At 46.8% G+C, this 25,972-nt stretch overlaps 1 protein-coding gene across 8 annotated transcripts in view; it reads right to left on the reverse strand.

Annotated features, from left to right (window-relative positions):
• Positions 1 to 25,972, reverse strand: part of FUT10 (fucosyltransferase 10) — a 106,915-nt gene that overhangs the window by 45,171 nt on the left and 35,772 nt on the right. For all 8 annotated transcript variants that reach the window (XR_007918143.2, XR_007918144.2, XR_001792574.3 and 5 more), the window contains exon 4: positions 1,825 to 2,660. Coding sequence is in view for 5 of the 8 variants with exons in the window: in XM_051842612.2 (XP_051698572.2) it covers positions 1,825 to 2,660 (836 nt within the window). In the remaining 3 variants the exon portion in view is untranslated. The remainder of the gene's footprint in view (positions 1 to 1,824; positions 2,661 to 25,972) is intronic.

The raw sequence follows: 25,972 nt of genomic DNA on the forward strand, positions 1-25,972 counted from the left end.
TTATCAATTAACAAACAAACACATCAAGAGAAATCTAGAGATTGAGAACCATTGCTGGGGCCAGCGCCATGGCTCACTTGGTTAATCCTCCACCTGTGGCACTAGCATCCCATATGGGCACCAGGTTCTAGTCTCGGCTGCTCCTCTTCCAGTCCAGCTCTCTGCTGTGGCCCAGGAAGGCAGTAGAGGATGGCCCAAGTGCTTGGGCCCCTGCACCTGCATGGGAGACCAGGAAGAAGCACCTGGCTCCTGGCTTCAGATGGGCACAGCGCCGGCCGTAGCATCCATTTGGGGAGTGAACCAATGGGAAAAAGACCTTTCTCTCTGTCTCTCTCTCTCTCACTGTCAAATAAATTTAAAAAAAGAGAGAGAGAAACAGTGCTAAGAAATTTAATGAAAATAATTCAAAAAAGTTTTTTAAGGATTTTCCCCATCATGATTTGAACAGTCTCTGTACATACAGGCTCAGCATCCCTAATCCAAAAATTGGAAAAGTCCAAAATCCACATTTTTTGAGCACTGACACGATGTGCTCAAAACACACGCAGGTTTTGGAAGATTTTGGATTTCAGATTTTCAGATTAGGAATGCTCAATTAGAAAGTCTGTGAATATTCTAAAATCTTAAAAACTCCAAAATGTGAAATATTTTGGTTCCAAGTATTTTGCATAAAGGATAATCGACCTTTATCAACAAGCAGTGTATGTGCCACCGAGAGAAAGAGCAAGAATGAGAGGGGCTGGTGTTGTGGCACAGACTGAGCTGTGCTCTGCAATGCCATCATCCCATACTGCAGCACTAGCGTCCTGGCTGCTCTGCTTCAGATCTAACTCCCTGCTGATGCACCTGGGAAACCAGCAGGTGATAGCCCAAGTGCGTGGCACCCTGACCCTCACACAGAAACCCAGATGGAGTTTCAGGTTCCTGGCTTCAGCCTGGCCCAAACCTGACGGCTGCAGCCATTTGGGGAGTGAATCAGTGGCTGGAGGATCTTTCCTGTCCCCCACCCCCATCACTCTGCCTTTCAAATAAATCTTTAAAAAGAGAAAGGAATGAGAGAGAGTATGTGTGTGTGTGTGTTCTGTACATGAAATGAAAATGAGCTTCAAAATGTGGGCCTGACCGTAAAGGGCCTGGAAGAATTGACCTTACTCCTTTGCCACAGCATTGATGGAGAGATTAAATGGCTGCCCGTAGTGTAATGGGTAAAGTTTCTACCTACGACACCGGTATCCCATATGGGTGCCTGTTGGAGTCCTGGCTATTCTACTTTCGATCCAGCTCCCTGCTAATGGCCTGGGAAAAGTAGCAGCAGATGGCCCAAGTGCTTGGGCCCCTGTCAGCCATGTGGGAGACACACAAGAAGCTCCTGGCTTCGGCCTGGCCTAGCCCTGGTCGTCACAGCCACCTGGGGAGTGAACCAGCGGATGGAAGATCTCTCTCTCTCTCTCTCCCCATCTCTCCCTCTCTCTCCCATCTAAGTACTAATCAGGCAGGGTAGTATGGAAATAGTCTCCCTCTCCCTCTCTCTGTAACTCTTTCAAATAAATAAATACATCTTAACCCAAAAAAGGGGTGCAGATGATACGCAGAACTCTTAGATTTTGATCCTGGGGCCTTCTTCTGTCCTTCTGCAGCACAGGTGTTCCCCAGAGGAAGCAGAGCAGGAGCACCGAAGCACTCACTGATGTGTACACTTCATGACCATCCAGGAGACGCTAACAAAAAGTCTGGCCTCTGACAGGACAGCGATGGAGAGGTAGCAGCCACAGAGCACAGCGGAGAGCAGCAGGCCGACAGCCGGGCAGACCCCGACCTGCTTACCTTTTGCTGAAGCCTCATGTTGTCCCACACCTTGCTGCACACCATGCACTCAAAGGCTTCGATGTAATTGTCCTGGGTGACGTCCTGCACGCCCCACTGCCGCTCCCTGAGGGCTGCCAGGAGCCGCTGGTTAGAGATCTCCCCCTTGAGCTTCCACTCTGTGTAGGCCGTGTACAACCCGTCATCAGAATCCAGCCGCCTGATGTAACTCGCCAGCTCTCTGGGGTGAGGAAACTCGGAGACGAGAACAGCGCTGCGGCTGCTGGGGAGCCAGTCCGCGATGCTGGGGGAGCCGTAATACACGGGGACCACTCCCAGTTTCAGGGGTCTCCAGAGCTTCTCTGTGATGTAGTCGTCGCAGACCGCATTCTCAAAGGCAAGGATAAACTTGTACTGCGCGATGATCCTGTAAAAGCCGTCCGCGTCCATGGAAGCTGGGTTTCCCAGGGACTGAGGGAGATGCTGGTTTCGTAAACATTCGCCATAGGAGTCGACCTCGATGTAGGTCATCAGCTCGCGGACATAGCTGTCCCTGTCGGATGGCGGGTCGCAGTCCGACTGCACGTAGGCCAGGGGAGCAAGTCTCTTCCGAAGGTCGTTCTTGGTCTGCAGAGGAACGAGGAAACGGAGTGACGTCAGGGCTTCTACGCCCTCCAGGTACTGGGTTGTCAGCGGCAGGTGGGAGTGCCGGCTGAAGGTGGCGGTGTAGTTGAATAAGGTGATGACTGGCTTATGAAACAGTTTGTAGTTGTTTTTCGGGGACTCTTCGTGGAAAAGGGCCCAGTCGTGGTGGGCTTTCCGAGGCAGAGGTAGGCTGTCTATGTTAAAGTCGGTACCTAGGAAAAGAAAGTGAAATGTTGTTACGGGAATTTGAGTTGGCTCTTTGTCTCGCAGCGATCAACTATGATGCAGCCAAAAGCAAGAGAGGAGATTTTATTGAAAAAAAAAAAAAAAAACATAGACTCCTGCTACCCAAGAGGAGACCCAAAGAGCGTTCCATCAAGGTCTGGGTATAGGGAGCTGATTTGGGGAGTGCATATCGACTGATCAATAAATTCTACATGGTTTCGACAGTCAGGGGTCCGCTTTGGGTTTTTTTTTTTTTTTTTTTTTTTTTTTTTTTGACAGGCAGAGTGGACAGTGAGAGAGAGAGAGACAGAGAGAAAGGTCTTCCTTTGCCGTTGGTTCACCCTCCAATGGCCGCCGCGGCCAGCGCACCGCGCTGATCCGATGGCAGGAGCCAGGAGCCAGGTGCTTCTCCTGGTCTCCCATGGGATGCAGGGCCCAAGCACCTGGGCCATCCTCCACTGCACTCCCGGGCCACAGCAGAGAGCTGGCCTGGAAGAGGGGCAACCGGGACAGAATCCGGCGCCCCGACCGGGACTAGAACCCGCTGTGCCGGCGCCGCTAGGTGGAGGATTAGCCTAGTGAGCCGCGGCGCCGGCCCCGCTTTGTTTTTTCTGTCTCTCAGAGGTGGACATGGCTCCTGACCAGTTAACAAATACTACCTTGCCGACCACTTGAGAAATGTGACAGCTGAAAACCCTGCTTTGCAGTGTGTTCTGGTCAATTGCCTATGGGAATGAGACACCCTATCTTTTTATTTTCTTGGGGCAATGTCTTTTGTCTAATCAGTGGGATGACAGGTTTCATACAAACACCTGCTTCCTTATTCCCACTGCCGATTAACCCATGCAACTCCTTGCAATATTAATTAGTAAGTCCAAGAGAACTTAAGTGTCTAAGTTTGAGTCCACCTGTAAGCTTAGCACACCAGTGTCTGTTGCTGTAAATAAGAAGCAGGTTAGAGTCCTGCAAAGCATCAGGCTTTCACCCCAGAAACTTCTCAGGGACAGGACTGCCAAGTGGGAGGACCACCCTTTTCATTTTATGAAAAAGGAGACAGGAGTATGTCTGGCCAGGTCTAAAGGAAAATTTATTCCACTGCCTCCTGCAATCGGCTTTCCTTCTCGGAGGTGCTGTGCTTGAGACAGGGCAAGAGAAATAAAGAGGTCAAGATCGACAGTTTAAAAAGAAAAGAAGGAAAGGAAAGGAAACAGTAAGCAAAAGGAAACCAAAATGGGAAATGCAACTGGGTTGGCAGATTAATTGGGAAATATTTTTTAAAAAAGCAAAATCATGCAAAAGTAGCTGGAAGAAATATATGGGATAGATTTTTAAAAAATACAAAAAGTTCGATTTCAACAAAGTGCAGTTCATCAATCTTAGTCAAAGTGGTAGACAAGAGGCTCTTAAAGACGAAAGAGCTGGTAATAGCACAATATCACAGACCACGGCAGGGTGGACATGAATTAACAAGCACATCAAGAAATAAAGGAGGCTTAACAGGATTATAATCATGAGTGATTCTAGCTTCCTCGGGATTAACTGGAAAACCTTTGAAACATGATAATGTGCAGACAGAAGTGATGGATGTGGGTGGGGAGCCGACCAGGAAGAATTTATTTCTGTAACTGAGAAGGAAGAATTAAGAAAACACCACCATAGGTGAAACAGAATTGCTGAAGTGCTCCTGACAATGATGATTTTGCGAACCCTGATTGAGTTTGTGAGAACTGGGGCAGGCATTTGGCACAGCAGGTTAAACTGCTGCTTGAGACACCTACATCCCATCAGAGTACTTGGGTTCAAGTCCCAGCTCTGCTCTCCATTCCAGCTTTCCGGTAATGCACACCCTGGGAGGCAGCAGCTGATGGGTCCCTGACACCTCCATGGAGACCCGGATGGAGTTCTGAGATCCTGGTTTCCACTGGCCCAGACGTGGTAATGTGGGCATTTGAGAAGTGAAAGACATTTGAGAGACATTGTGTGTGTGTGTGGGTGGGTGTGTGCAAGCATGTCATTTAAATAAATTTTTAAATTTAAGAAAATAAAAATAAATAAGAAAATGGGAGGAAAAAATGCATTTTTACCACCTACTGGAAAAAGATAAATACCTACAGCAGAGTAAAACACATTCTCTGGAATAGCTCATGAAAATTAATCTTGCCAGTGCACATTCTCTCAAATAAATATAAACTCTTTGGTGCCAACAATACATCAATGAGAAATGAATTGATCAAACAAGGCTTTTAAACAATTAAAGATCAGATATGATCGTGTCAGAGGATATGTAGGAAGCAAAGAGAAATTGCAGAAGAAAGTTCCTCTGTCTTGATAACAGGCTTTTACTCCCAATCATCAGCAATGAACACACTAAAAAATGGGCATACACTGTACTCCTTGGCTGGGCATTTGCTGTCTTTGACCTTGAACATCAATAAAGAATCCTTACACACCTGACACTGAATGGCACATAGAGCTGGATGGCTGGCAAAGGTTAATAATTAATAATCCTTACAGAGAAACGTAAGGACATCAAATAGAATATGAGAAGAAAGGCAATTTATCACACTGAAGTAGCTGCTGCTCAGAAAGTGTCCCGGCTGGTCTGGTGGCCAAAGATGGGAACTGGAACTCATGAGTTGGAACATAAAGCTTCCAGCCGAGGCATAGCAGAGAACCCAGGCCCTTTACCTGAGAGAGGAAAGACCAAGGGCCAATCCACAGGATCACAGGCAAGGACCAGAGCTGCAGGAAGACAGAGACTGGAGAAGACACAACTAAACAAAGATAGGCCCAAGATTAACTGGGGGATTAGGCACAGGAGTTTTGAGGCGGTGACTCAAACACCATTGCTGGAATGCACACTGGCGACTCTTACTCTGGCTCATGGCTCTGCACCACAGCAAAGACTAAAGTGCAGAGCCATGAAGCAGAAAGACATAGAGCCTACTTCAGGGCCTCAGAGAGTGGACAGGGCCTGTGTTGTACTTCTGCTCATCTCCATCGGTAAAGGAGGAACGACCAATGGCTGTGTCTAGACTCTTCATGGCCACTAGGTAGGTCTGTGCAGGTGGTGAGAAATGGCCTTATAACCTGCATCAGGGCTGGTGCTGTGGCATAGTAGGTTAAGCCTCCACCTGTGACACTGGCATCCCATATGGGTGCCAGCTCGAGTCCTGGAAAGCAGTGGAAGATGGCCACTTGGCTTGGGCCACTGTACTCAAGTAGGAGACCCAGACAAAGCTCCTGGCTCCTGGCTTCAAATCAGATCAACCCACCTCCCATCACTGTGGCCATTTGGAGAGTGAACCAGCTAATGGAAGATCTCTCTCCATTCTTTCTCTCTCTCTCTCTCTCTGTAACTCTGCCTCTCAAATAAATAAATCTTAAAAAAAAAAAAAAAACTGCACCAGTTAGAATGAGTCTGTCACTCTTAATAGCTGTAACACAGTAGTTACAGGGTCATTCTACCCCCAGACATACTGCAACTAGGAATCTGATGTAGGAAGAAAAGGGAGGAGGACCGGGTCCCTCACACATGCAATCTATGCAGTAAAAAAGTCTGCAGAATCTAAACAAGAAATATTTATATTTGTGTATTATAAAGCACACACCTGCGGCAGGCACTTGATGCAGCAGTACCTGAGGGGCTGGCATGGCACAGAGGGTTAGGTTGTAGCCTGCAATGCCAGGCATCCCATACAGGCACTGGTTCAAGTCCTGCCTGTTCCATTTCCGATCCAAGTCCCTGCTAACGTGCCTGGTAAAGCAGCAGAACATACTCTCAAGTATTTGGGAACCTGCGATCCATATGGGAGACCCAGATGAAGTTCCTGGCTCCTGGCTTTGACATGGCCCAGCCCCAGCCATTGCAGCCACCTGGGGAGTAAATCCCTGGATGGAAGATCTCTCTCTCTCTCTCTCTCTCTGTAATTGTACTTTTCAAATAAATTAATAAATAAATCTTTAAAAAAAAAAAAAAAAGATCCCTTTTGGAACACTCACATCCCCTGCAGGGTGATAGGTTCAAGTCTTGGCTCTACTTTGATTCCAGCTTCCTGCTAATGTGCATCCTGAGAGGTGATGGTTTAAGTACTTGGGTCTCTGTCACACATGTGAGAGACCTAGACTGAATTCCAAGCTCCTGGCTTGGGTCTGGCCCAACCTTGGCCATTATAAGTATTTGGGAAGTGAAACTACAGATAATAGATTTCTCTCTCTCTCTCTCTCTCTCTCTCTCTTTCTCTCTCTCTCTTCAAATAACTAGATAAGGGTTTAGAAATAAAAGGAGGCATATACACTTTTACAAACGAGAGTGTGAGGGCACAGCATTGTGGTGCAGCAGGTTAAGGCACTACCTGTGATGCCAACATCCCACATGGTCACCAATTCAAGTCCCAGCTATTCCACTTCTGATCCAGCTCCCTGCCAACGTGCCTGGGAGAGCAAGCACTTGGGCCTCTACCACCCATGTAGAAGATGCAGGTGGAATTCCATGCTTCTGACTTCAGCCTAGCCCAGCCCAGCCCCAGGCTTTGCAGCCATTTGGGGAGTGGGCCAGCGGATGGAAGATCTCTCCATTTCTCTGTCTCTCTGTCTCTCTGTCTCTCTCTGTAACTGCCTTTCAAATAAATAAAATAAATCTTAAAAAAAAAAACCATGAGAGTGTGAAGTCTGGTTTAGTTTGTTGGTGTGGGGCCTGTGTAATGGACAGAATGTTAAAGAAACCTAACTTTCTAGAACTATTTCCCACATCTACTTTATGGAAATGCATTTCCTAATAACTTCCCTGCAAAACACACACACACACACACACACACACACAAGAAGGTTTTCTGTTAGACACTTTAAAATTCTCCAGGGAAGATTTTAAAGATATCATTTTGTCCTTTGTGCTCCTCTTCTAAGCCCAGAGCTCCTCAGCATGGTATACACTAAAGAACTGAAATCAGAACCAGGACAGACCTAAATGACCTCACTGGGGACACCATGGCCTGGGATATAGGTGTCAAGGTAGAGCAACTGCTAAAAGGATTTGATGTGTCTCAACAAACAACCAGCTTATTTTGCTCCCCTCAACTGCAGGGCAATGCCTACTCCAGCAAGAATTGGAACTGAGGTCTTTAAAGAAAACAGAAATCATTCAGTCCATGGTAAATCTAAAAACACAACCATGTGCATGTGGTTGTTTGATGCAGTCATTTCCCCCTGCCTCTTACATTTAACAACTTCAGAGTCACACTTTCACTTCCCTGTGTTTACTGAATACTGACAAGTTTATTTGATCCTTTAAACAACAGTTGACAAACAGATCTTAAGCAGTAAAGCACACAGTACAGGGAACTGAGATTCCGAAAACAAACGGAATTAGAACGAATGCTGCCAAATGATGCCAGACTGCTGACGACGCAGGCGGAATCTGCAGCAGCAGCAAAGCAGAGGAGCAGTTAACGCTTTGTGGGCAGTGTCTGGGTGCCTGTCTCCCCTTCTGCAGGGCCTTGTGCCCTTCTTCCATGGCTCCCACACAAACTGGGGCAGATGGAGGGCAGAAGGTATCGTTCACCCCACTTAACTGAGTTAGAACCACTTTTCTAGAGCTGAAAACCCCAGGTGGGGACCAGAATTTCAGATTGGCAACTAGTAAAGGAACAGAGGGATCACTGGGTCTGCTACGGTGTGGGTTCTACTGAATGAAAACTCAGTCCTGGCATTCTCCAGTGCAACCACAAAAACACAACAGCCAGCGCTAGCACAGTGATGATGTGGAGACCCCCATATGCATCATTACTTTGCAGCTGGAACTCACATTCTGAACCAAACAGGGGCTTTGTGTGCAGCTGTTGACTCCTTAAAGCCAGGGCACAGGTTCAGATTTAAAATCCTTGAGCAACTACATCGGATGTGGCTAGGCGGGGTGAGGGACAGCAGGGCTGACTACTTCCCTTTGGGGCATTCTCCCAAAGGGACTCCTTTCCAGTGACCGATGGATTGTAAGGTAAATCACTGACCACGCCCACATGACCATGCTTCTACTCCCACTCAGGTTTTAACTAAATCTAGTTACTGAGAGATCCTAAAGGTATACTCCAGACCATTCCCTGGAGCTCCACCCTCCTGAGGAAATGTCTACCTGGACATGGCACAGCCAAGCACAAAACACTGACCATGCCCAGACTAAACCAGTCATCCTCCTCCCAAACCCAATCCTTTCCCTGTCTCATTCTTCTCCACTGACCTCAGCACCAGAGTTGATGTGAACCCCTCGGATAAGCTGGGTGCTCCACCTCTGAGTGGACCTCTTCCTTCCTTTCGGTTTTCCCTTTTTCAAACACAGCCATGTGGCCGCATCATGACATTTCAGTCAAAGACAGACCACAGCCGGCGCCGCGGCTCACTAGGCTAATCCTCCGCCTTGCGGCGCTGGCACACGGGGTTCTAGTCCCGGTTGGGGCGCCAGATTCTGTCCCGGTTGCCCCTCTTCCAGGCCAGCTCTCTGCTGTGGCCCGGGAGTGCAGTGGAGGATGGCCCAAGTACTTGGGCCCTGCACCCCATGGGAGACCAGGAGAAGCACCTGGCTCCTGCCATCGGATCAGCACGGTGCGCCGGCCGCAGCGCGCCGGCCGCGGCGGCCATTGGAGGGTGAACCAACGGCAAAGGAAGACCTTTCTCTCTGTCTCTCTCTCTCACTGACCACTCTGCCTGTCAAAAAATAAATAAATAAAAAATAAAAAAAAAACAGACCACATATGCAACAGTGATCCCATAAGGTGATCTCGCCTAGTGACATCATAGCCGTCTGAGCTTGTTTAAGTTTGCCCCCAACAATGAAACCACCTGATGCATTTCTCAGACAGCGTCCCCAGTCATTAAGTGACCCATGACTGTGGATCTCAGGTGCACAGCATCGGGGGTGACCAAAATTCTTGCTAGAGGACATAGTCGCTTCAATGGAGCAAGTATAAACCTGCTGGAATTCTAGTCATTCACCTCTTCTTACTCTCCATTCACCTGACTCCAGACCATATAAGGATAAAGGGGCTGCCACTTAAGAGACACTGTCTCCAAGATCTGTGCAATCCCTCAGGCTTTCCCATGCTGGACCTGATGCTTTTATGTCTTTCCTAGAATGATCTGAAATAGACCATTCCAAATTCCTATGAGAAACAAAATATTATGTACCAGAAAGATTTTGCTCTTTAAAAAAACAAACTCCACCAAAATGAATCAAAGCATCAATGCTTTACGAAAATTCATTGCTAAGAATTTAAAGCAAAGAGACCTTCTTTCTGGTGGAGACTAATTTCTTCCAGATACACCAGTAACCCGCAACACACCTTCCTTTGGGATTCCAAACTCCAAGCTAAGTGCTGCAATGGTCTTTTGCCTGAGATTACAGTACTTTCGGCTAAAGCCGGGCTCATAAAGAGCACAGAGTGACTTCAGCCCCTTTCTCTCACAGGAGGCTGCAGGAGCTGTCAGCTCTGCTCCATTCTAACCCTGCTGTGCTATGCGCTGTTCTGCGTGGGGCTGAGACCTTGCAAATGTCCTTTCTCAGGCTCCCTGGACAACCGGCTCACAATGAAGTGCTGCCAGTATGGAGCCCGGAAGGTGAGAGCCGGGAAGAACCTCTGCTTAAGGCTGCTGGTGCAGTAGAGCCAGCAGCAGCACAGGTGACCACCTACCACCCCAGGCTTCTGTGGTCCCACCAGAAAATCGCCTTCCTGTTCATTTTTCTCCTACCCGGTGAGAATGTGGAAGCAGAACATGCCAGCCTCTGATTTAAGGAGGGAAAATTCAACACTGGAAAATGAGATTCCCTTAAGAAAGGAATCATCAAATTACTAGAAAGTGAGAACACATTCTCCACCCAGTACGGTGCTGTAAATTCCTTCTCTGAGCCGTGAATTAAATATACCAATTTCTGAGACCCCAGCAACTACAGAGAGAAATCAGGAGGAGGGGAAGGTCCCCAGTCAAACTATGCATGGCCACATCCTCAGTTTTATCACAATGACTAATGCCCGCCACTGTGTTTCTTGACACTAAAAAAACAAAACAAAAAAAAAAAAACAAAACCACAGACTTCCTTGTTCCTAAAATGTTTTACTACACAGGCTTTTGCCCATCTGAAATGAAATTTGTATGGCTAAAAGATGTTAAAAGCATAAGAAATAGCTGGCAAAATACAACGATGGGAGGAGAGAGCAGGAGTTCACCTATTGTTAGTCACCTCTGCTGTAACTAAACTCACAGCGACCTAAGTGTTTCCTCCTTGCCTTCCTTGGATTGGATCATTGGTCTCACAAAGCTCAAATCACTTCCAGTGTTTGCAATATCGACTGGAAGTGCCACCTCCATGTTACAGCTGTCTACATTAAGCTGAAGGCAAATGAAAGTGCTTCTGGAATCCAAACACAAATAAAATCCAGTTTCTCCCTGATAATTAGAAGTGAGAAGATGAGAATCAGGTGTTGTGAAAAGGAAACGTTTGGGAGAGAGCACATAGAAAACAGAGCAGCCGTGATCACGTCCAGGGCAGCCATGGCCCTGCCCTCCACAGGGTGAGACAGGCACTGAGACAGCAGCAAGCCCTTGGCCATGATGTTCTGCTGAAACTGAGATGTGAAACTTGCAAGACAATGCCAACCCCATGGAGGATCTGTGACTCCCTCTCAATGCATGTGAAGAACTGAGTAAAAGCCATGTTAAGGTGTTCCTAGGTAGCACGTTCTGTTACTCCACTGAGTCAACCTAGCTGGAGACAAGAAACCACCAACTCAAAAATGCATAGTCATTCTCAAAAAGCAGGGCTCTCCGCTGAGTCCTGCCATCTAGAAGGCATTATGCAGGGAACCCACAGGCTTCGAAGATGAACCAGGTAAGCCCCAAGGGACCTTGGGATTCTGAACGCCAATGTTAAACCACTAGCTGACACTCAAACTGGAATTAACACAAACTCAAAGGGTGATGCAGGAGAAAGGAAAGAGTAATTACTTCTGACTGGTCAAGAGTCCGGGGCTGAATTACTGATCAGGACATAGAAATCTCGGCAATTAAAAAGATAGGATCCAATTATTATCTCAGGGCAAACAAGAAAAGTAATCAGTGCACTGTCTGGTTCAACTATGAATGTTATTTGCATAGACATAATGATGTGCACAGTGAAAACTGACCTATCCAACATGATAATGAAACTCCAAGTGTGTAGTGGCATTCAGGGAGGGTGTGCATGTGTCAAATGCAGAAGAGTGAAAGAGCAAATCCTCATCTTCCAACAGAGAGTCAACAGATAACGCTTATTACGGAAAACTCAGGAAACAACTTCAACGTGTTACTTACAGATCTGATATCAACCAGAAGAATCAGACAAACATCTTGAAAGTGATAATCTCAAGATAACTTCTTGCTATTTAAACTTGGAAAGTAACTTTGATTAAAAATAAAATAAGCTGAACAAAGGACTTCATGAAAAAAGTAAGTCCTCGTCCCTATATCCCAGCCACCTAGGTCCATTCTCTGTTAACAGTTTCTTATATATGTTCTGCATATAATGGCTGTCGTAGCCATTTGGGAGTGAACCAAACGATGGAAGAGATATCTCTTCTTCCCCTCTCTCTATATACTGCTTAGGGAATGACGACAAGAAAAAAGTCTGTACTTTGCGGTAGGTTGGGGGAAGCAGATATTTTCTTTTTTTTTTTTTTTTTTTTTTTGATTTTTTTTTGACAGGCAGAGTGGACAGTGAGAGAGAGAGAGAGAAAGGTCTTCCTTTCGCCGTTGGTTCACCCTCCAATGGCCGCCGCAGCCGGTATGATCCGAAGGCCGCACCGTGCTGATCTGAAGGCAGGAGCCAGGTGCTTATCCTGGTGGGAGCAGATATTTTCAATCAATGGTTGGTTGAATCCTTGAATGTGAAACCTGTGGGTACACAGAGCTAATCTTGGAGCAGTTTTAATTAATTATAATAATACTCCATGCTTGAGTAGGAAGTGACACTACCACCTCATAAAAAAAAACATAATGGAGCCTTAGCAACACTTTGGTACCCTGTTATTAATTCCTTGTGAAAAGCAATTTTTTGGACTCAACAATTCAAGAATTATAAGACTAGAAAATGAGATATTAAGAAAATGCAAAAGAATTAGACTCTTAACCTGAGCTTTGTTCTGGGAGATCTTTCAGTTGGATTATTCAGTAATCTTTCAGTAATTTCTTTATTCCACTCTGACTGCATTTTCACTAGTGTCTGTCATGTGGAAAGATCTCAGCAGCTGATCATATGGAAACAATAAGATTCACTCCAATTCCAAGTTCATATGAAGCCATGAAATTATAACAGGCAATAAATCAATAAGGCAATGTCTTTGGCTTTTCTGAAGATCTTTATATAAATGAAATGTATGTGTATAAATAAATAAAAATGTTGTTATAAGAAGAGCAAATTCCCAATTTGCTATTTTGAGCCATGTTAACTACAATTTTGTACTTGGTTTCAAAGTTTCCACAAGTTAAAAAATTCGAACCTGGAGTTGGGGGGGAGGCATTGATATAGTCTTTCCAAATGCCAATTTGACAGTACACAGCAAAATTTCAATTTGATTTACCCACTGACATGGCAACTCCATTCCTAGGTTGTCTACAGAACCAACAGCACGCATGAGCAGAGACACGCAAGTTCACAGGAACCTAACAGAAAATATAAATAACCTAAATAACCGCTAGCAGGGGAATGGTTAAATAAATTTGGATTTATCCATCCTACAGAGCCAACGGAGCTTTAAAAATAATGAAGTAAACTGATATATCCCAATATGAAAAAACTACTTAAACATGTTTAAATGCTAAAAGCTATACAGTATCTCTCTATGGTATGTTTCATTTTAAGGGGAAAAAAGGTAAAACTCCAGGCTGAATTCAGCTGCACATAAATATTACAGGATGAAGAGTGAGAAAATAAAAATCACATTTCATTTTTTTTCTATTTTCTTTGTTTTCCTTGATGCACTTATTTAAATTTTGCAATGATGATATAGTCTCATCTATGATTTGCATAACTGTTAAAAAACAGAAAATTAAACAAAAGAAACAGAGACATCTCTCTGCAAAGAAGCACAGAAGAGTCTCACGCCCTCGGTAAGGCAGGCGCAGGCTCGCAGATGCACTCCAGAGCTGCCACGTCCTCGGAGGGGCACTCAGGCAACGCTGCCCTTGGCCTCCCGCCTGCAGCTCAGAGTATCGCCTTTCAGAACCTAAGCGGCACGGTGCACTGTCAGGGACTCCATCTGTCACAAGAGCAGAGCTGGCAGATTATGGCTCGCTTGAACATTCGCAGGTGATGTGTTCTGCTAACATCCGGCTCGAGAATAACTCCAGAAGTCAATGGCAGCTCAGCACACACCCTCTGAGCAGCCCTGTCAGAACAATGCCTGGAACGTCAGCTTCCAAATCAGCTGGGTATTACAAATTAAACTGCCATCAAAATCGTCAAGCTGGGCTCTGTCAAAGCAAGCACTATGAAATAATAACACTCGTTCATTTGTTAATCTTAGTGCTTTCAAATTTGTACTTCATAATCTTGGTGACATTGAAGAACATTAAGTGTTGGCATTGTTAAGGGCTCTTAAAACAGTATTCTGGAAGGCAGAAAAGTAATAAAACATAATATGTCCTTAATAAAATATGAAACCAAACCATAAAGAATGTGAAAAGCATTACTTTTAAAACTCAATAGAAATAAGGTAAGTGACGCAGGGCCCCAGCAACCTCTCTAGCTGGCTTTGGCTTCCAGAGTGGCTCCCCCAGAATTGGGTCCCTTAGAGCTCACAGCCTCAAGGTAAAGAAACATAAGATGGGCGAGTTTTTCTTACCCTCTCCTTATTTGTTAGAACCTCCCACCCCAACGCCCTAATGTCTTTCTATATCCTTTCTACGGGGCTAGGGTGACCAACTTGTCCCTATCTGTCTAGGATCTGTCTGGTTTTGTTGTTGAAAATCCCTTATCTAAGGAACCCCCTGAGTCCTGGGCATCTCGGGACAGGTACTCACTCCCCTGGCCCCATGCCTATCACAAAGAAAAACCCATTCATGCCCTTCAAAAGCCTCAGAAAAGTCAGAAGACTTATGCAACTATGCCCAGCCACGCCCTGCTCCTTGTCATACAAGGTGACAACATAGGCTGAAAATCAGAATTTAGTCTCTTGATTGGCAAACAGAAGAATCTCAAAAATGGACAAAAAAGTGTAAATTCAATTTACATCAAGTTACATAAAGTTTATAAAGTGGCAGAACAAGCCTGCAGGGACAGAAACTAGAGCAGTGGTCACCAGGAATGGCGGGAGTAAAGGAAGGTGAACTTATAGAGGGCACAAGGACACTTCCTGGAGTGAGAGAAATGCTATCTTATTTGGAGTTATGATTATGTGACACACTTGTCAAACCACCAATTGCAGGGGCCAGCATCAGGGCACAGTGGGTTAAGCTGCCACCAGCAACGCCAGCATACCATATGAGTGTCAGTTCAAGTCCTGGCTGCTGCATTTCCGATCCAACTCCCTACTAATGTGCCTGGGAAAGCAGCAGAGGATGGCCCAAGTACTTTGGCCCCTGCCACCCACGTAGAAAACCCAGATGGAGTTCCAGGCTCCTGGCTTCAGCCTGGCCCAGCCCCAGCTATTGCAGTTATTTTGGGAGTAAACGAGTAGATGGAACATCTCTCTCTTTCAAATAAATAAAACTTTTTTGAAAATCCTCCAATTGCAAAGTGAAAAATGCATGTACTTATTATATGTAAACTTCAAAGAGACCTTCCATCACCAGATTCAGGAATGACTGCAGCACATCTTCTCGGAGTACACTGGCAGGATTCCCAAATCAGGCAGGGACTTGGGTGCACCAAAGAGCTGCAGTCACTTTCAACACCCCCTTCCCAGGATTCCAAGGAGGCAGCACTTAGCCAGCTCCTTTATCTAAAACAAGCTCAAAATTCACTCAGAATGTGTGCAGTCCTTCATCAAGAGACATCATACAGACCCCTTCTCTGGAAAGAGCTGAAGAAATGCTTAGCTGGGGCCGGCGCTGTGGCGCAGCAGGTTAATGCCCTGGCCTGAAGTGCCGGCATCCCACATGGGCACCGGTTCAAGACCCGGCTGCTCCTCTTCCGATCCAGCTCTCTGCTATGGCCTGGGAAAGCAGTGGAAGATGGCCCAAGTCCTTGGGCCCCTGCACCTGCATGGGAGACCCAAAAGAAGCTCCTGGCTCCTGGCTCCTGGCTTCGGATCGGCGCAGCTCTGGCCATTGCAGCCAATTGGAGAGTGAACCAGCGGATAGAAGACCTCTCTCTCTCTCTCTCTCTCTTTCTCTTTCTCTCTGCCTCTCCTCTCTCTGTGTAACTCTGACTTTCAAATAAATCTTAAAAAAAAAAAAAGAAATGCTTAGCTGATGTTCCCCCACCCCCATTTCATATTGTTTTGTTGCTGTTTTAACTTTGAGTTGATCAAAAGACTGTGAGACCAGAGGCACAACAGCAGGGGAGACTTGGGTGACCTTCAACAACGCAGAGGGCAGCTCACACACACAGCGCCTAGTCCAGAGACAATCCCAGCCGTGGGGGCCCAACCGCATAGAAAAGTGTAAAGGCCTTTGGACCGGGAGTGCTCTCCACTCTCCTCTTCACGCTTTATTTACTGACATCAAAGGACAGCCTAAGATTTGGCTATTATTGACTGGGGAAGAGTTTTAGGAGGGATGTACCCGGAAGGGGCTGAGAGAGGGACCCAAACCAGGGTCCTTCAAGGCACCAAATGACCCTTCCATAGGGAGACAGTACTTGAATTTTAGAGTGTTAGCTTGCCCTCATCCAAGGAAACCATTCCCCTTCAGTTTCCTGCCTCTTACACGATTCTTTTTTTTTTTAAGATTTATTTATTTATTTAAAGGCAGAGGGAGGTATTCCATCCACTGGTTCACTCCCCAAATGGCCACAACCGCTGGAGCTGTGCTGACCCAAAGCCAGGGGACAGGAGCTTCTTCCAGGTATCCCATGCAGGTGCAGGGGCCCAAGCTCTTGGGCCATTTCCACTGCTTGCTTTTTGTTGTTGTTGTTGTTGTTGTTGTTGTTACAGGCAGAGTGGACGGTGAGAGAGACAGAGAGAAAGGTCTTCCTTTTCTGTTAGTTCACCCCCCAATGGCTGCCAGAGCCAGCGCACTGCGGCCGGCGCACCACGCTGATCCAAAGCCAGGAGCCAGGTACTTATCCTGGTCTCCCATGGGGTGCAGGGCCCAAGTGCTTGGGCCATCCTCCACTGCACTCCCTGGCCACAGCAGAGAGCTGGCCTGGAAGAGGGCAACCGGGACAGAATCCGGCGCCCTGACCGGGACTAGAACCGGGTGTGCCGGTGCCGTAGGCGGAGGATTAGCCTAGTGAGCCGTGGCGCCCACCTCCACTGCTTTCTAAGGCCACAGCAGAGAGCTGGATTGGAAGAGGAGCAGCCGGGACTCAACCAGTGGCCATAAGGGATGCCAACACTGCAGGCGGTGGCTTTACCGTCTACTCCAGGATGCCGGCCCCTCTCTTGCACAGTTCTAACGCTGCAGAGGATTGGTGTGCACTGCAAATAGTGGGCACGTAAGTCTGGGACTGCTGCCATCTGCTGCTGTCAAGCAGCCCAGCAACAGGAGTGGCAGCACAGAGAGGGGGCGCTGCCCTGCTGGTGGTGACAGTGGGAGAAGCAGCGGCCCAATCTTGCATCTGCCCATGGAGAACCTTCTTTGAGCCGAGCCTGCACTGGAAATTTCTAAGGTGGAGAGTCAGCGAGCCTCCCACATAATACATATTTGGCGAGGGATAGGACTCCTGAGCTTTTAGGCGTAATGCATACACTACATTTTCACGTGCCAAATGTCGGCCGGTTCCTGTTGGCCAGTTAAGCAAGATCTTCGCATGGCTCCCAGAGCCAAACACCTTCCCAGAATCGTTTCCCAGTGGGGAAATGGGAAGTGACTGGGTTGACTCCTCCAGCTGATGGTCGGTAATAAGGACCTGGAGCTCCTGGCCCAGTAAAGCAGCAGAGCCCACGCTCTCCTCTGCAGCCCGGGAGCTGAGCTGGCACACGCGGACCGCAGCGCCGCACCGCGCAGACCCACACCAGACCCCTCGCAAGGCGCCTGCGCCTGATGGCCACCCCAACAGCCATTTCTCTCAGGTTTCCTACCAGATCTGCAGGTCCCCTCTGTCTAATAACGAGCGTCAGAGCCGCTGGGTGTTATGGTCCAGGCCATTCAGATGCCAAACCCTGAAAATAAATCCTCCCCCGGTAACTCGGAGCTAGTGCTCAGGAAAAATAATGGCACCACAGAGATATCATTGAGCTTGCATGAAAGGAATTAGAGGATTAAAATTGGTGAATGACGTTATGAGAAAAATAGCACATTCACTGATCCAAGGTAAGAAAATTAAGATAGAATAACACAAAAGCAGGATGAAGGGGTGAGACAGGGAAATGCTGAAGGGGTTTTAATCTATGGTGCGGCTGGAACTAGTCCAAAATGAACCATGGAGTCATATTCTTATGTTCTATTAATCTGTTCCCTAGCAGATATGCGGAAGAAGATGTGCTGATGTCAACTTTATTGAATGGCTCAATCTCAAAATAAAAAAATCGCCAAGTACCATTAGTTAATAAGAAAACAGATTCCAATTTTTTTAAAAAAAAATCTTCATTTTTGAATTTAAAACAAGAAGCCACAGCAAGAGGGAGGAAGGCAGAACACATCTTGGGAGCAGCTCTAACCGAAGCATCCATGAAGTTCACTGAGCAGCATCCGAGAGCTCTGAAGTTCAAAAGCTCTTTGCTGAACTACCCCGGCATCCGCCACTGGCAGTTTGGAGCAGGCACTCCACAATTCCCAAGTTTTCATTCACATTTCCCCGAGTACATTGCACAGGCAGTACAAGACTCGGCACAGTTAACATTCGAGCACTAATGAAAGAACACTGCACTGTATCCATTTTTCAGTGTTTTTTAAAAGATTCATTCACTTATGCAAGAGGCAGCGCTAGAGAGAAAGAGAGAGAGAATCTTCCATCCACTGGTTCACTCCCCAAATGCCTGCAACAGCCAGGGCTGGGCCAGGCCGAAGCCGGGAGCCAGGAGCTCCGTCCAGGTCTCCCATGTGAGCGGCAGGGGCCCAGGTACTTGCACCATCCTCTGCTTTCTCAAGCGCATTAGCAGGGAGCTGGATCAGAAGCAGAGGACTCGGGACTTGAACCGGTGCTCTGATATGCGATGCTGATGTTGCAAGCGGCAGCTTAACCCGCTGCATCACGACACCAGCCCCCTGAACTGTACTGAAAGCCCATGCCTACGGAACCCCTGAAATGGCCCACATTAACTGTGCTGATACTTAATGGTCCCCCAAGCAACCCACGTATATCAAAGCTTCTCTCCCCTGAAGTTTCTTATCAGCTTGTTAAAGTTTTTTTTAAATATTTTTAAAGATTTATTTATTTATCTGAAAGGTAGAGTTACAGAGAGGCAGACACACACACACACACACACAGAGAGAGAGAGAGAGAGAGAGGTTTTCCATCTACTGGTTCACTCCCTAAATGGCCTCAATGGCCGGAGCTGGGCCGATTCGAAGCCAGGAGCCAGGAAGTTCTTCTTGGTCTCCCATGCAGGTACAGGGGTCCAAGGACTTGGGCCATCTTCCACTGCTTTCCTAGGCCATAGCAGAGAGCTGGTTCAGAAGTGGAGCATCAGGACTCAAACCGGCACCCATATAGGATGTCAGCAATGCAGGCAGCAACTTTACCCACTATGCCACAGCAACAGCCCAGTTTGGTAATGTTTTAGCCCAAAATAAAAACAAAGATCAATAGACAATGAGAAATGAACATCTAACACAATCTAGAGAGAATTTATTAAGAAATGGGAATGTAGGGAAAAATTATTTTTTAAGTATTATAATTAATTCCATCAAAGAGATGTTGCAATATTGCCTCCACAAAAAAAAAAAATGGTAAAAGAAAGACTATATTAAAAACAGTATAAGAGGCCAGCGCCGTGGCTCACTAGACTAATCCTCCACCTGCGGCACCAGCATCCTGGCTTCTAGTCCCAGTTGGGGCACCGGATTCTGTCCCGGTTGCCCCTCTTCCAGTCCAGCTCTCTGCTGTGGCCTGGGAGTGCAGTGGAGGATGGCCCAGGTCCTTGGGCCCTGCACCCACATGTGAGACCAAGAGGAAGCACCTGGTTCTTGGCTTCGGATCAGCCGCAATGCACTGGCTGTAGCGGCCACTTTGGGGTGAACCAATGGAAAAAGGAAGACCTTTCTTTCTGTCTGTCTCTAACTATCTAACTCTACCTGTCAAAAAAAAAAAAAAACCGTATAACAAAAGGTTTAAGTGTAATTGAAAGTTGGAAAATAAAACAGAAATTCAACAGAAAGCAGAATAAATGGCAAAGTGATGGAGAAGAGATAGAAATAAAAATGTAGGGCATTTATCCAGAAGAGCAGATCAGAGAAAAGGGTGTGATTCAGAAAAATTATGCGAGGGGCAGGCATTTGGCAGAGCAGTTAAGATGTCCACATCTGTACCAGAGTGCCGGGCTCACTCCTGTCTCCTCTGCTTCCAATCCAGCTCCCTGGTGCCACACCCTGGAGGCAGCAGGTGATGGCTCGGATAACTGGGTCCCCACCAACTCTGTGGGAGACCCAGATGAAGTTCCAGGCTCTTGGCTTCAGCTTGTCCCAGCTGTGGCAGGCATCTGGAAAGTAAATCAGGAGATGGAAGATCTCTCCTTTTGAATAAAATGAAAATGAGTAAAAATTACTTAAAGAGAAAACAGCACAAGACAGATTTCAGAGCCCAGTGACTCTTCCCCAGACAGTGTTACCAGCTGCCTGTCCCCGGGGAAGACAAAGATCTACACCAAGCCCCACCAGCATGAGGTTTCCAGAAAACTGTTTGTTTATAAAGGAGTGGGAAACAAAATACTATGAGACAGAAAGAGTAATCACCTGATCTAAAATCCACCCAATTCCAGATTCCAGTGTTCTGCAGTCAGTTAACACAGTTCCCTAACTTCAGAGAAATAGAGGAGTCACGAACCCTTCGCAATAATCTCATGCATGTCCCTTTACTGCACTGGCCTGTGACTCACAAAGGGCACGGAATCAGAATGGGGTCAGACTTTCAGGAGACGGAGCAAAGCCTGTGGCATTCCCAGGGAAGGTGCCGGCCAGCCGGGATCCCCCACGCCCTCTTACCCTTCCCAGGAAACATCTCTGAGATGGGCTACAGCCACTCGAGGGTGTTGATCATAGAGGAGAGAAGCCATCAAAAAGAAGGCAGAAAAGAAGAAGGAAATCACATGGGGTCACTGAAGCTCCTGCACGAAAATATCCAAGATCATTCAGCAGGGTCACGGAGCAGCACGTTTGTTTTAAGAAGAAGGGGCTAGGGGCTGCGCTGTGGCATGGAGGGTAAAGCCACCACCTGTGACTCCACCATCCCATGTGGGCCCAAAGTTCCAGTCCCAGCCACTCTACTGTCGATGCAGCTCCCTGCTAATGCACCTGGGAAAGCAGTGGAAGATGGCCCAAGTGTTTGGGCTCCTGCATCCACATGGGAAACCCAAAAGAAGCTCCTGGCTCTTGGCCCCTGGCTTTGGTCTGGCCCAGGCCTGGCCGTGGTGGCCATTTAGGGAGTGAACCACTGGATGGAAGATTCTCTCTCTCTCTCTCTCTCTCTCTGCCTCTCCCCCTCTCTTTGTAATTCTTTCAAAATAAGCAAATAAGTCTTTAAAAAAAAAAAACTAAAATGGTGGGAGTGGTTGGAGGATGCTAAACAATTGTCCCCTGGGAGAAAAATAAAATTGATAGAAAATGAGCATTTATTTAAATGTTATCCATTTAAAATACATTTCTATACACATGAGGATGCGTGTATACATAGATGTATGTGTGTGCTTGATTTAGCTAATGGAACATTATTAAAATAAAACTAATGGCTAGTAATGAATAAAACAAATAAAATTTTTAAAAGGCAACTATTAACTCTAGGTAAATAAAGTATACAAAAAAAAGGAGTGTAACTACTGGCTCCATGTCGCTCAATATCTTAATAGTAATAACAATAAAGCAATGCTGGCAAAATGATATGGTGTTTTGAATTTATTTGAAGTATTGAGGGGGATGGGGGAGTGTGAAGTGTATCCAGGGGACATCAAACCCAAACAAGAGAAAGCGGACAGTCCTCGAAGCTGAGTGAGGAGTATATGGGCACTCCTCATTCCATCTGTTCTTGTCTGCATATGAAAATTGCCATGATAAAAAGTTAAAATTACAGCAATTATACTGGAAACAATGATTTCTGATGCAATAAGGTTTGACTATATTAGATTTGGGGGGGCAGAAATATATCTGGGGAAATTCATTAAAAATAAAGCAGGGGCAGGTGTTTGGCACAGTGGTTAAGACGCTGCCTGGGCACCTACAGTTCACATCAGAGTGCCTGGGTTGCAGTCCTGGCTCCACTCCTAATTCCAGCTTCCTGCTAATGTGTGTCCTGAGAGGCAGCAGGTGATAGTTCAGGTAGTTGCATTGCTGCCACCCACAGAGGACAGCTGGCTCCTGATGTGGGCCTGGCCCAGCCCAGTGGTCTTGGGCATTTGAGGAATGAACCAGTGGATGGGACACATCTCTCTCTGGGTGTCTCTGTCTCTCTTATTTAAATAAATAAACTAAATAATCACTTTGATCAAGAAATAAAACCATGTGGGGGCTGGCGCAGTGGCATAATGGTAAAGCCACCGCCTGCAGTGTCAACATCCCAAATGGGCGCTGATTCAAGTCCTGGCTGCTACACTTCTGATCCGGCTCTCTGCTGTGGCCTGGGAAAGCAGTGGAAGACGGCCCAGGTCCTTGGGCCCCTGCACCCTCATGGGAGACCCAGAAGAATCTCCTGGCTCCTGGCTCCAGATCGGCACAGCTCCAGCCATTGCAGCCAATTGGGGAGTGAACCAGCAGATGGAAGACCTCTCTCTCTCTCTGCTTCTCCTCTCTGTGCAACTCTTTCAAATAAATAAATAAATCTTTAAGAAAAAAACATGCAGATAGTATTTAAAATAAAAACATAAATCAGAATAAAACACAAGGATAGAGAAGTGTGGAGAGGAGGGACTTTTTCATTTAAAAAAAAAACAATGCTATTTGATTTTTTGTAATTTAAATGTTACTTTGATTTAAAAATGTATTTAAATTCTTCATCTTCTTAAGGTACTTTTGCTACAATGGCATATAATTCCAATGTGTTAGACTTGCTCTTATTTGTGCAATGAAATGAAAAATTAATATGTGATATGTAAACAATTCCAAAAAAGCATAATTGGAAGTAAGAATTCAGTAACCGGCTCCATGTCAAGGTTTTGCTGTGCCTACTGCCCTCTAGTGTCCTTTCCTGGAAAAGCATCTTGAATTGTGTAAATCAGACATGAAGTTTGTTCTTCCGATGTCACATTCTCCCTGCCACTTGGAGTCTCCATCATCTCCAATGCTTAGTCCCCATTTCGAGAACCCAGAAGTCAGCCTGGTTTTATAGTGCAATTTCATCCTGAACTCAAAATGGTTCAATGAATAGGGAAATGTGTTCTGAGTTCCAAAGAACTGTTTATTCAGTTGGGGAAAATAAGCCTTGGTTTGCCCTCGGCTCCTTTAAGAGTTGGTGACTCCAGATTTACACACGGTGCTGGAAAAAATCTTGACACACGGTGGCTGCTCAAGGGGCCCTGAGTCCAGCAACGACCAGTTCCAGCACTGTGTGTGATATTTGTTGGCAATGGCAAGCATTCTTGTAAATGCCAGAGTGCCATACAGAATCATGACCGTCCTATCATTAGTGTCTGCTCACACCCAATTACCTAAATATGGACAAGGCAACACAGTTAACATAATCTAAGTCATTCCTGGAGAGCGAAGTGGAGAGATGAGATGACAGATGTTTCATCTCCACGTCTTCCACCCCTTCCCAAAAGGGGGAAAAAAAAAAGAAAAAGAAAAAGTCAAAATAGAGAGAAAACACACACGCACACACTTTTCGCCATATTCTTGTCTTTGCAATAAGAACGTACTTTCTTCCTAAGCATTATTTAATATTTGATAAAACCACGCATCTCCCCGCCAAAACTTGGACACGTGTTCAGTTCCAAGGTTTCTTATCCTCTGCTGTTAAATAGAGTGTGTGTGCTCCCTTGACTCCAACAGGTTTCTGATTCCAGAGCTGCTGCTGCCCAACCCCAGGCCAAGACCCCCCCATCCCATGCTTGCTCTGCTGAAGACAAGAGATGGGCTTGGGCGGCCAATCCCCACAACAAGGATTTGCTCTCCACTGAGAGGTGCATTCTTAGAGGATTTCACGCGAGTTTTCCATTCTGCCAGGTACTATATTTAAAGTCAGAAGTTCTATCATGCACTCTAAGGTGGTTCTGGTTTTGGCACAGAACGGTGGGCAGTGGTCCTGCCCCCTATCCTTGGAATTCGTGTGCCGAACACTCTAAGAAAACCTCAGTGAGTTTGCATCCTTTGGTATAAAACCAGGATGACAGTTCCTGCAGTTTCTGACCCTCACAAAGGTTCCTTCACACCTGTGGTATTTCACGTTCTGAGACCTTGCTGGCAACCACGGGTTATAAACCACCAGCCTAAAAGGCGGCATATTTCATTTATGGCACTCTGGGTTTCCCAAGAGTCAACAAGTCTATAAAACAGAGATAACAGGTGATGGTTTGAGTCCACCAAAAAGCACATCAATGCTAAGGACATACCATCAGCCCTCCATGTACAGGTGCCCCACATTCATGGAGGCAACCAACAGAAGCCAGAAAATACCGGGGGAAAAATGCATTTGTGGGCTGGTAAAGCTGCCTCCTGCCAACACCGACATCACACGTGGCCACCAGTGTGTGTCCAGCAGTTCCACATCCGATCCAGCTCCCTGCTGATGGCCTGGCAAAACAGCAGCCAAGCAAAAATGTGCTTGGGCCCCTGCCACCCACGTGGGAGACCCGGAAGAAGCTCCTGGCTCCTGGCTTCGACCTGGCCCAGCCTTGGCCATTACAGGGGATGAACCAGGGAGGATAGGAGACCTCTGTCTGTCCCTCTCTACATATAAGTCTGAGTGTTAAATATAATAAATAAGTCTTTTTTAAAACATGCATCCGTACAGAACAGGAAGAGATTTTATTTCCTGTCCTCATTCCCTAAACAATACGGTATAACTATTTACGTGGCATTCACACTGCATCAGGGGTGACTGAGGTGTGAGCATAAGCAAATACTATGGTGTTTTTATATAAGGGACATCCACAGACGCTGGCATCCACAGTACTTCTGGAATGCCCAGACATGACTGTATTGCTCTTTGGCTCCATTAGGCACCATCATCACCAAATCCTGAAGTCACCAGAAAACAAGGTAAAGGCCATGGGATTTTTTTTTGACCCAAGAGAGTTAGGCTTAAAAACTCAGTTTGGCTATGATGATGATTTGGGACATATGAGGGTACTTCAAACAGCTTATGGAAAATGGAACAAAAGGTGTTTATTTCTTGTGCAAAAAAAAAAAAAAAAGTTTAAATGCAGGCCTAGCTTTTTGGCAACACGCAATTTCCGTGAACTTTTTGCAGACCCCATGGATTACTGTAACTTTGAAATGAGGAAAACTTTGACGTCATCGGGCCAGTAGGAACCTGTAACCCAGGCAGCGCTGGTTTCGGTCCCTGGCCCTGGGAACTCGCCGCTGCCCGCAGGACCCGGCAGACCAAACCCTGGACTCCGGCAGCTCTCTGCTGCCCTCTCTCGTCAGCAAGTGGAACGGGGCAGGGCGCGGGCCACACACACCTGGGCGGATCCAGGAAGGCACCGCACAGATGGAGGACTCCTGCCCCTCAGGCACTGTGGGCCGGGGACTGCGCGCCGCCCTGGGGAAGCGCCCTGCGCTCCTGGAGCTCGCGGCCCGTGAGATGTGGAGGCTTGCATCAAATAACGGTAACACAGAGCCCCAGTGTGTCAGGACAGTTCTGAGGACGTAGTTATACTGGCCTTGTCGAGAGAGCAGAGAGAGCTTCCTGGAGGTGGTGACACAGCCTGGGCCTGCAGGGTGAGTGGGATCCACAGATCCAGCAGGCAGGAGTGGGCGGGCCTTGGGGCGCAGTGGGTTAAGCTGCCGCCCGGGACACCTGCGTCCCACATCAGAGTGCCGGCTGGAGTCTGGCTGCTCCTCTGGTGATCCGTCTCCCTGCCTG

Source organism: Oryctolagus cuniculus, chromosome 2, assembly GCF_964237555.1.
Source record: "Oryctolagus cuniculus chromosome 2, mOryCun1.1, whole genome shotgun sequence".
Classification (NCBI taxonomy): Eukaryota; Metazoa; Chordata; class Mammalia; order Lagomorpha; family Leporidae; genus Oryctolagus; species Oryctolagus cuniculus.